The 12724-nt window shown below is 34.0% G+C and overlaps 1 protein-coding gene across 2 annotated transcripts in view; it reads right to left on the bottom strand.

Annotated features, from left to right (window-relative positions):
* Positions 1 to 12724, bottom strand: part of RELN (reelin) — a 482819-nt gene that overhangs the window by 184381 nt on the left and 285714 nt on the right. For both annotated transcript variants that reach the window (XM_057504425.1, XM_036892412.2), the window contains exon 11: positions 4135 to 4280. In XM_057504425.1, the coding sequence (XP_057360408.1) occupies positions 4135 to 4280 (146 nt within the window). The remainder of the gene's footprint in view (positions 1 to 4134; positions 4281 to 12724) is intronic.

Genomic DNA, 12724 nt, shown 5'->3' with positions numbered 1-12724 from the left:
ACCCCCTTCTTTCTTTTAGGTCTTATATCATCAAAAGTTCATAGCAGCAGTGTCAGCTCAGTCTGAGGGTCAGATTTCTGTCTTATTAGGTCTGAATGCAGTTCCTTGCCCAGGAGGTAGGGAGCCCAAGAGAGCAATATTGGTTTTCTTGCTACTCAGGCACTTAGAAATCCTAGCCAGCTTTGATTTAATTTGCTGAGGTCAGAGAGACATGTCTACAAATGTTTTCTGGAAAAGTTTCTCAATTAACAGCTAAATTATTGCTATTTCACATTCACTGTGAAGTTACAGGAAAAAAACTGGAAAAAAACGGGAACATGTGAGAGCTAAACAATATGCTACTAAACAACCAGTGGGCAACAAATATCAAAGAGGAGATTAAAAAATGGAGGTTATGAAAATAGAAACACAATGGTTGAAAATCTTTGGGAGGTAGTGAAAGCAGTTCTAAGAGGGAAGTTTATAGCAATACAGGCCTACCACAAGGAAGAAGAAATATCTCAAATAAATAATCTAACTTTATACCTAAAGTAGGTAGAAAAAGAACAAGCAAGGCCCAAACTCAGTGAAAGGAAGGAAATAATAAATTTCCATTTCACAATGGAAATAAACGAAATAGAGATAAAAAACAATAGAAAGAATTAATGAAACTAAGAGCTTTTTTTGGAAAAATAAACAAAATTGATAAACCTTTAGCCAGACCTATCAAGAAAAAAAGAGAGAGGACCCAAATAAATCAAATTAGAAACAAAAGAGGAGAAGTTAAAATTAACACCACAGAAATACAAAGGAGATGGATAAATTCCTAAAAACCAACAAACAAAAAACAATCTTCCAAGACTGAATCACGGAGAGAAAGAAAATCTGAATAGACAGATTACAAGTCTTGTAATTTAATCAATGGTTTTGAAACTGCAAAGAACAAAAGTTCAGGATCAGATGGCTTCACAGGTAAATTCTACCAAACATTTAAGAAGAGTTGATACCTATCCTCCTTAAATTATTCTAAAAAAGTGAATAGTAAAGAAGACTTCCAAACTCATTTTATAAGGCAAGCATTAGCCTTATAACAAAACCAGACAAAGATTCCACACACACACACACAAAAGAAAATTACAGGCCAATATCCCCAATGAACATAAATTCAAATATCCTCAACAAAATATTACCAAACTGAAATCAGCAACATATTGAAAAGATTATACATCATGATCAAGTGGGATTAATTCCAGGGGTGTAAGGATGGTCCAATATCTACAAATCAATCAAATGATATACCACATTAAGAAAATGAAGCATAAAAATCATATGATCATCTCAACAGATTTATAAAAAGCACTTAACAAAACTCAATCTCCATTCATGACAAAAATTCTCACAATGTGGGTACAGAGAGAATATACCTCAATAACATAAAGGCCATACAGGACAAACTCAAAGCTAACATCATATTCAATGGTGAAAAGCTGAAACAAGATGAAGATGGGATCAGGAACAAGAAAAGGATGTCCACTCTCACCATTGTTATTCAACATAGTACTGGAAGTCCCAGCTACAGCAATCAGAAAGGAAAAATAAATAAAAGGCATCCAAATTGGTAAGGAAGAAGTGAAATTGTCACTATTTGCAGATGACATGATACTACTATACATAGAAAACCTAAAGATTTGACCAAAACAGTATTAGAATAAATGAATTAGTAGAGGAGAAGTTAAAACTAACACCACAGAAATACAAAGGAGATGGATAAATTCCTAAAAACCACCAAACATAAAAAACAACCTTGATTGTTGTAGGATACAAAACCAATGTATAGAAATCTGTTGCATTTCCATGTACTAATAATGAACTAGCAGAAAGAAAAACTAAGAAAACAATCCCATTTGTAATTGCATCAAAAAGAATAAGATACCAGGAATAAGGGAGGTGAAAGGCTTATACTCTGAAAACTGTAAGACATTGGAAAAGAGAAATTAAAGATGATACAAATAAATGGAAAGATACTTCATGCTCATGGATTGGAGGAATTAATATTGTGGAAATGTCCATACTACTCTAAGCAATCTATAGATTCAATGCAATCCCTACTAAAATACCAAATAATCTTAGATTTGTATGGAACCACAAAAGACCGTGAATAACCAAAGCAATCCTAAGAAAGAAGAATAAAGCTGGAGGTATCATGTTCCCTGTTTTCAAATTATACTACAGCTGTAGTGGTCAAAAATAGACACAGTGATCACTGGAATAGAACAGAGAGCCCAGAAAAAATCCCGTAATGATATGGTCAATTAATCTATGACAGAAGAGACAAGAATATACAATAGAAAAAGACAATCTCTTCAATACATGGTGTTGGGAAAACTGGAAAGGTACATGCAAAAAGAAAATGGAATTGGACCAGTTTTATACCCTACACAAAAATAAGCTTGACATGGATCAAAGACCTAAATATAAGACTTGAAACCATAAAAATCTCCAAAGAAAACTGGCAGTAAACTGTCTCTCCAGGCAAGGGAAATAAAAACAAAAATAAACAAGTAGAACTACATTGAACTAAAAGGCTTCTGCACAATGAGGGAAATCATCAACAAAACAAAAACGCAACTTACTGAATGAGAGGAGATATTTGTAAATCACACATCCAATAAGGGGTGAATATCCAAAATATATAAAGAAATCATACAACTCAGCACTCAAAAAGCAAATAATCCAATTAAAAAATGGGCAGAGGAACTCAATAGACATTTTTCCGAAGATGACATAAAGGTGGCCAATAGACACATGAAAAGATGCTCAACATCATTAATCATCAGGGAAGTGCAATTCAAAACCACAATGAGGTATCACCTCACACCAGTCAGAATGGCTAGTATTAAAAAGAGAAGAAATAGCAAGTGTTGGCAAGGAAGTGGAGAAAAGGGAACCCTTGTACACTGTTGGTTGGAATATAAATAGTGCAGCCAATATGGAAAACAGGATGAAGGTTCCTCAAAGTTTAAAAATAGCAATATTATATGACCAGCAATTCTATTTCTGGATATTTACCTGAACAATACAAAATCACTAATTCAAAGATATATGCACCCTTATGTTTACTGCAGCATTATCTATAATAATCAATATACGGAAGCAACCTTATGTCCACTGAACTGATGAACTGATAAAGAGGATGTGGTACACACATACACAATGGAATATTAATCAGCCATATAAAAGAATGAAATCTTGCCATATGCAACAACATGGATGGACCACAAACCTAGAGGGTATTACACTAAGTGAAATAAATCAGACAGAGAAAGACAAATACCATATGATTTCATTTATATGTAGAATCTAAGAAAATAAAACAAGTGAACAAACAAGGGAACAGAAATAGACTCATAAATACAAAGAACAAACTGGTCATTGCCATAGGGAAGGGATGGGGGGTGTACAAAATAGATGAAGGGAATAAAGAGGTACAAACTTCCAATTATAACATAAATAAGTTACAGGGATAAAAAGTACAGCATATGGAATATAGTCAATAATATTGTAATAACTGTATGGTGACACATGGTAACCACACTTTTGTGAGCATTTTGTAACATATTAATTGTCTGATCACTATGTTGTACACCTGAAATCAAAATCAATATAATATTATGTATCAACTATACTTCAATAAGAAATAATAAAAATTTAAAATTCCTCAAAGATACATTTTAACCTCTAAGCAGTTTTTCCAGCTCAAAACCACATTCCACTGAAAATAATCACAGCATCTATAAATCTCAGATTTCATGAAGGCAACATGAAGTCTTGATGTAATAGTAGTGCAAAGATTTTTGGATGCTATATATGTATTGAAAAAATACTTTCTCACAGTAGAAGTTGAATAAACAAAGATGAAATATAAAGTGATTCAACTGAAATTAAAAGGCATTTACATCACAAATTTTTAATCTGAATAAAAATAATTGCTTAATAAAGAATGTTTAGGATAAGTACAACCTTTTGTTCTTCTATGATAAGAATCATCATCATCATTGATTTTAAAGTATGCTTTTGCTATATAATAATATCCATTTAAAATACATCAGTGGAAGAAATATAAGTGCCACAGCATGGGAGATAACAATTACTTACCCTGTAGGCTGGCTTTCAAATTCTTCTGACCATTGCTCTTGAATATCCTCTGTAGAAAGATCTACATCCCGGGTGGTGGCGAAATTGAACTCACTGCCTTCATTTCCATGGAAATAAATGGAGTTTCCATCTGACTGACAGCTATGCTGTAGATAGAAAAAGAGCATGGGGTGGCTGTTGAATTGGTTTTGTAGCTGTATCTGTCTCACTCATGTATAATTAGAATTTTTAGAAAAGTCATTATATTATTTCCTCTACAATGGACTCTCAAATCAAAAGAGCTTGTTACCTTTTCTTTTCCCTTGTTTAATTCAATTATAATTTCCTTTTAACTTATTAAGTTATCACAAAATAGGAGTCAAGAAACCAATTGAGCTTTGTCACCTCAGCCTTCAGTAAGAAACATGAATATTTTAACTAGAATAATTTCAAATCTTTACCATAGTTCTTGTTGTGGGAATTAAAGTGTTAATGACTTGTCATATATTTTCAATACTGTGGTTATGGGCTAAATCGCACTGACCTTTTCAGTATTCCATATATTTTTGGCTTGCCATTCAAGCCTTTCACAATTTGTCTGTAAATGAGATATGAGTAGGACAGCCAGCTAATCAAAACATGGAATACAGAAAAGGTCAAAATAATCCATGATATGATCATATATTGTCAGCTAGCTTATGACTAAAAGTTTCTGAGCTGACCTAAAAAGCGCACAATGTCCCCGATGAGGAGCTGGGAAATAATAAACTTTGTTGTTATTCAAAAGGAACACTAGGCTTACAAAGAATAAAGAAAAAGAATATCTTATTTTTTTCAGCCAAAGGTAAGATCAAACTCGAGCGGACTTAACTTAGTATTTAGTTTTTAAAAAATATGTTGGTATTAATCATTTTTTGGTAACAAGTCACATACAGAGAAATACTAATAAATGAAAGATCAAAAACTTAAAAAAAAAGTTTTATGTACTTTTAAAAGAGAAATTAAGAAAAACAATTGGACAGAAAATACCAGTAGGGCCCAGGACTGTAAGTTTCGTAGAGCAAGGATCATTCCATTTTGTTCCTTGCTGTATTCCAGGTTTTAGCACAGTGCTTGACTCATAGTAGGAATTGAAAAATATTTGTTGAATTCAATAAATGGATGAATGAATGATATAGCAGTGTCTTTTTAGGTAATTAACCTTTTATGGAGAACTTAACTATGTTGAAGTAATTAAGGAAGGTACTGTGGGGAAGTATGTAATAAAGTACAATAATACATAATCTTTGCTGTCAAAGAATCCCAGTCTATTTGAGATGCATCAAAGATTGGTTTCAGTGCTATGCAGCATATGTAAGTGCTAATGAGCGAGAGAAGGTAGGAATCACTGTGTCCAAGGGCTGGTCTAGATGAGTAGGCTTCATGGACGAGCAGGTCTTCAACTGGCTTTAAAGGATGGATAAAAATCCAAATTGGATGACAAATATGAATGAATGACAGGTGATAAGCAGGCCTGATTTTGAGAATTAGACCAGAGCCTGACAGCAAAGGATCTTAAGTGGTAGTCTAGGAGATCTCTACAATATTCTGTGGGCAGTGATGTTCTAAAGCAGAGGAGTGATGTGTGCAAATAAATGTTTTATGACAACTACACTGACTATGGCTGGTAAAATCAACTGAATAAAGAATCAGAGTACTATATTGAAAGAGTAAATAAAAGTTCCAGAAGTTCAAGAGAGTCAGAGCTCATGATCTCAGGGAAGTCATTTCACAGCACTACTATGTAAGGCATATCCGCTGGGCCTGTCATCATCTAGGATAACATCACCTGCTTGATAATCTTCACAGATTATTCATGGGTTCTAAACTGAGCTCACTGTCTTAACCTACACATATTAATCAAGACTAGGATTCAGTTTAACAGTAAATAGAAACTGTCAAGTGATGACAAACACAAGGATCCTCTGTTACTATGCTGTAAAGACAACAGATCCTAACTTGAATAACAAAGATTACTTTCCTAATAATAAATCTGCTGAGCTCTAAATAATGGTTTTCCCAATTATCTTCACATTCTGGAATCCTGAACAACTGTGGCCTATATTTACCTGGAATTAATATAAGGACTCTGACATCAATGCACAAGACACATTTGGTCACTGTCTAGGGAAATGGCATAAGTGAAATACCTATACATATGAAAAGAGAATAATTTAATTACAATTTAAAAGGATATATTTGTGTAATAAAAAAGAATGATTCACTCAACATGAAGCCTTGGTCATTTCTGGCTAAACATCAATTTAGTTGTTTCAATTCTGGTTCCATTTACCTCAGAATTATTTGTTAATATTTTAACATTCTGTGTTATAAATGATGATTTACTCTTCCAAGATTTATATTATTAAGATATTTAATTCATACTTTAATTTAGTTGAGATGGAAAATTTATACAAAAGTAACAAAATTATTATAAAACTGGATACCATATTGACAAACTTGTTTCACAGAATTAAAATGAGTTGGTATTTTAGGAAAAAAGAGGTATTTTTAAAGGATCTTTTTGTTATTTGCTATAACCAAATTGATTTGGTAGTTGAAAAGACTATTTATAATTGTATAACTATTGAAAATTAGCTACCAAATATACATTTCTGTCACTACAACTGCAATAGTGTCAGCATATGAAACAGAAGTAATATTTATCATATCAAGTATAAAGAAAACAATCTGAAAAAAATTAATACTCACTTTAATTGAATGTCAACCAATTTTCATACTAATAGGATCTTAAAACTAGTAGGATCTGTCCTTGGCAAGTTTCCAAAAAGGATAGAATGATACAGTTTTTGACATAGTTTTTTATTATTTCTACAGGGAAGAAGTTGTTCTTTACCAATTTGTAGCAAAAGAATAATAGTTAATACCAAATCTAAATTCAAACAAACAAGGCAGTGGTTTATAATAGTCAGAGTCTTTGCACTGAAAACATCCTAATTCTGTCTGCCAAATTTAAGGGAAGATTCAGTTAGTTCTATTCTTCCTTTCCAAATAGTCCCAATGTCCTTTGAGTGTGAGGAGGAGAAGTACTGCCCTTTGAATATTCTCTCCTTTAGAATCTTAATGCAGTGGCACATTACCAAAGAAAGGTTATGACATGCCCAAAGTTAACAGCCACAGCTCAGTGGGAGGTGGCTCAACCTCCCCTAACTTTTAGCATGATGGGGCTGTCATTTTCTGGGGTGTGGGGCCTGGAGAGGCACAGAACACACACATAGCAATGGATGGCTTACTCTGGTCCCCACCATGCTAAGGAAATCAAGGTATGGTCCCAGCTCTACTGAGTAGAACCCAGTGTTCTCAAGGTTTGGAGTCAGGGTAATACAGGCCAGCAAGATAATATTATAAAATAGGGTAATACTATAAAATAGGGATAAGCTGTGTGAAACCAGCAAATTTCCAAGCTATTTGAGCAGGAATGGGCAGGAATGGGCCTACTGAGAAGTTGTTTTTATGTATATACCCTATATTTAAGAATCCTGCCAAAGGTAGGGGACCAGTATCCAGTTCTCATTCTGAGGATTCCTAAATCAATTACAAGGCAAATTAGCATTTGAGGTTAGTTCTACTTTAGGATTGGTCATAGGGGGCTCAATGTTTTATATTTGGTTTGGTTTCCCAAATGCTCTTCAAATTAAGAATTTGTGTCTGAATACATCTGAGTTGATAGGGAATCCTGCACCTCTGCTTGTTTGATATTGCATGTCTGTGTCTAACTGGGAATCCATAGCCTGCCTGTGAAGGGGTTACTTGAATTTCCCCTAAAGTCTACCTCAATAAATTCAACACTTACAGAAATTGAGGAGATTGAGGTTGAAAAAGAACAAAACACTGGAAAGCAGAAACAATCAAGATGACAAGGAATGAAAATTTCATTACTATCTATATTCAAGGAGTTTGGGGATTGGAATCAGAAAGCATGTTCCAATGCATTTTCTCTACTTAATGGCTACATTGGTTTGCACAAGCCATTTAACTTCTCTTGGCCTCAGTTTCTCATGCTGTGGAATGGAGCCAAAAATAGCTATTCCTTAGAGATGTGTATTACATGCAAATAATATTACATGTGGGTATTTTATTGAAGCTTTCTAGGTGTCTTATTTTATTTCTGAATATGTACTTCTTTCCAAAATAAGCTATTATGTACACTCTTAGCAGCAGGTGGTAGAAAAACAATAGAGTTTTAAAGTCTATTTTTAATCATGTTTCTCATTAGAATAGCCATTAAAATCCTTCAGGTCAACTTTAAAACTTTAGTAAAATGTAAAGAAATATGTCCCACAATATAATATAGTAAAAGTGCTGCAAACATTCATTAATTTTCAGGGCAGACAGAATCATCAGTTACAACTTTAAAAGCCATCCAAATATTGGCAGATTACCAAAAAATTCTCTAAAGATAGGAAAACTCAGTAATGCAAGATGTATGTTGCCACTTTTCTTACAGATAAACTTGCAATATATAACATAGATGTACTCTGTTAAAAATCCAAGCAAAACATACACTGAAAGCATGAAAATAATTTCAGGAAATTACTCAGTGATTTTAATACCCAGCTGTTTTGTTCAGCATCTATTTGAAGTCATGTCATTTATATGCAATAATAATTAAAATCTAAATAACTTTAAAAGACAGTTAACTGTCTAATTCTGTGAAATAAAAACAAGAATGTTTTGGAATTCGGACTATTTTGAGTATAGTAAAAAATCTATCAGTCTTCTTGAGCATGATTATAAATAATGTAACTTTTGAGTCATTGCTTTTTATTGACTTAAGGTTGAGTATACATCAGTTAACTTTTGGGCAAAATAAAGGTATAAATTCTTCAGATAGCTGTGAATATTTCTTTCTATTTCTATCCTTTCAATGAACACTGATTATTATATTAAATATAATTATTTTAGCATTGGTCAATCATATACACTTTATACTTCTAAGTACTGGCAGATATCCAATTTTGAAAAACATCTCTAATTATAGTCCTTACTTGTTTCTACTTGTCAATCAAAAATATTTTCCTACTCTGCTGTCAAATGGGTTTTCTTTACTTGAAAAGAAGAACAGTGTAACTAAGTGACAATAATTTGCCATTCAGAAACACATCAACAGGAAACATCAGTGCAAATTCCTCAATATAACCAGCCCTTGGCCACTATTCAGAGTAGCATTTTTCTAAGGTTGTTCCCTACACTCCCCTGAAAGTGTTAATGACTTCACCTCTGTACTTCTAAATGTACTTGCAATCACGTCCACATAGTTTAATTAGATTTTCACCAAAGATGAATACTGAGGCACCTCTTAATATTATCTCCCTGGGGTCTCATGGCCCTGATGATTCTTTCAGGCATCTACAGTCTTACAATTTATTTTTTTATGATATCCTTTTTGTTGGAATGAGTATATTGGGCATTTGGACAATGCCAGCTTGCAGAGAGCTGGTGGCAGATGGGAAGAAATCTGCCTGGTATGCCTTACCCTCCACATGAGTAGAGAGCCATCCATTTCCTCCATTAAGGAGTTGTCACTCAGCCCACCCAGCTGGAAGACCATTTTTGATAGCCAAGCTGGCTGGTGGCAGACAATTCAGATACAAAGTGCACTTTAAAAGGAAGCTAAAACATCATTTGTAGGAAAATTGAAAATGCATGGCTTCCACCAGAGCCAATTTTTTAATGACTATAATATTTTAAGTGATTATTTTTGCCACTTCCAATTGCTCCTTAGAGAGGAGAGGTTTTTTAATTAAAATCTAGGCAATGCAAATAGATGAGATATGAGGAGAAAAGGAAAGAGAAATAAGATGAATAAAATTAATTAAAATGGCATTGTTGGCCATCATAAATTAGCCACTGTCTGGCTGGAAATAAAATACATTGGTGTAGGAGTTTCTGGATTAAAGTGAGACCGGTAATTGAATGATTGGGAATCGACTGATTTATAGCCTGCATTTCATTGTGTTTCCTAACCCTTTCACTATGCTGTATCTATTATCATATAGAAATAACAGGGAATTATTTCCTGGGCTTTAAAGGTATAGACTTTTACAGTATAAAAAAATCAAAATAGGAAGAGAATGATTTCTCTCATGAGGCGAAATGAATTTCTGTCATTTTTCACACATTCAATTTCTAGGTAATTTAATGCCAGTTAAAAAACTGAAAACTTGGCTCTGAACAGAGTCCAGGTGCAGGAGGGCTGAAGTGCATTTTCTCTAGTCAACACAATAGATTCAACTGTGGTGAGTCAATTTTGGGGAGCTTACAGAGTATTTTTTCTCATTATTTCTGGATTCATTAAGCATCCACATTTGAACCATTTTGTACTAAGATTCATAAAGATTCAATTTATGGTATATTTTATGACAAGTGTATAATTACTTGGCAATAGTTACAACATCTCTAAAATGGCAACAGTGACAGATTTGAATTGGGAGTAATGAGAGGAAGAATAACAATGTAAAATTCCATAGGGCAGTTAACCTTGTCTATGAGGTTTGACTTGAGTTTCACATGTCTGAAGATTTCAGACTTGCCTCCTCAAATTAAGGCCAAGGATGCCAAGTACAACAATGGTAAGCTGAAAGATACCAAGGCACAGGGGGCTGGCTTTATAGTAAAACATACTTGGCTATAGCAATCAAGCTATTTGATGCTAGGGAAAACCATTTGGCCTTTCTGAGCCTCTGTTTTGTCATCTGTGAAATGGGGGGTAATTGTGCGGTTTAGATGAGATACTATAAGCAACATGCTTTCCGAAGATTGGGGAACATTAGGTAATCAGTAAATGTTAATTCCCTACTCTTTTTTGCCCCATTGTAATTCATTCATTTAACAAGCCTTAGTGCAATGAGCATCACTACACAATGTGATGTGTTAGGTACAAAAATTATGGAAAATATTACTACGTTTTGATGTTCATATAGAATAAAATAAATTCCACTTACTGAATATGCTAACTTAATTAGTGATTAACTGTCTCAGATTCAGACCAAAAACAAACAAAAAAGGGTACATTAAGCAGGGGGGCTCTGGGGATTTATTTGAGTGGTTATTTTCATTAGAATTTATCAAAATTACTCAATTCCATGTTATTGCCACCCTTGTCATGGTGATTTGGCTCATTTCCATGTTTCCCTAATGCTATTCTACATTAATTACTGTACAAATAGGCCACATTGGGGGGAAATTGTGAAAAGCACACTACTTATGTTTAACCCTTCATCCCCAAAGTACACTTATTAGCTTAACAAATTATATTCTGGCTCATTCTACAACATCATGTATTCACCTCTTGGGGGAAACATGACAATGCGAGCAATGAGATCTAAAGCAAAGAACAACCCAAGCAAAGGGAATTTAGGTAGACAGCACGCAATTAACCAAGCTGGAATCTGGCCAGAAAATCATAGTTAACATTCCGATTCTTAATGGAATAAGACATGGGAACATGGACCAGCCACAAGTCTTACTGAGCCCAGGTTTATCCTCATTAGAAAGCTGGGACTCAAATCCCTCAAGTTGCAAACCAGATAGTTTCCAGTACAGTGACTTGCAAAGCACATTTCTGGAAAGCTTATCTGATTTCCTCCTGTTTGCCGCTACACTCTAAAAGAGGAAAATCACAGAATGGATTGTTGAACCTTTTTATGGGGTACTCAACTTCTGGAAGACAAGTTGGGCATTACAGTAGGCTGGTGTTGCTCTGCTAGGGGATTATATTGCCAAAAACATATTTAAAAATGAATTCTGCATTGAGTGGGGTCATCCCTTTAAAGATTTGTCTTAGATTTTTTTCATTAGCCTCAACTTTCACTAGGACTTAAATTTTCAGACAGATTAATTTACATTTTTTCATAACTTGGACATAATGATATTTACTCTCCAATTCAACAAATTGTGACAATGGTATTAGGTGACAGCAGAACCCCAGAACAAAAGTTCCAATATTTTTTCGGGACTGGAGATATGCCTAGTGTCTGCCGGGACAATGAATTTGGCAAATGCATAATGTATAAGAGTTATAAGGAAATTAATAGACTCTCCTGTTCTGACTTAATGCTTCCCCTTAATGGGTTGTTGATTTACCTAATGGCTGTTGTCTTCATTAGGGCTTTTGGTGTTCGTTAAACTGGGAAAATTATCGTTATTATTGGATATTTATCAACTATAAGTATAGTAAAGAGGAAACTGCCTAACTGGAAGTAGTAGAGAGAAGATTAAGATATGACCCTTTAAGTCCTCTATACTTATGCCAAATCATTGGCATAAATTTGAAAAATTTAATAAATTACTGTTTAAGGACATTTCTTTTAAATACATATAATAAAATTACACCTTATTCTAAAGGACAAACTGATTTACTTCTCAGCACAAGTTGACATAAATGTGTAGAAGAAGTAATCTGGAATTCTTTGCTACCTACACAATGAACCAGGGTAATAAATAGGAAAAGATTAGCAGGTGCAGGCACAGCAATCAGAGCGGGATGATTTCTTAAAAATAAAAAATATGAGGAACATCACCTATCTCAGACTGATCTGCATTTAATCTG

Source organism: Manis pentadactyla, chromosome 7, assembly GCF_030020395.1.
Source record: "Manis pentadactyla isolate mManPen7 chromosome 7, mManPen7.hap1, whole genome shotgun sequence".
NCBI classification, from domain to species: Eukaryota; Metazoa; Chordata; class Mammalia; order Pholidota; family Manidae; genus Manis; species Manis pentadactyla.
This window is presented reverse-complemented; position numbering and strand designations above follow the sequence as displayed.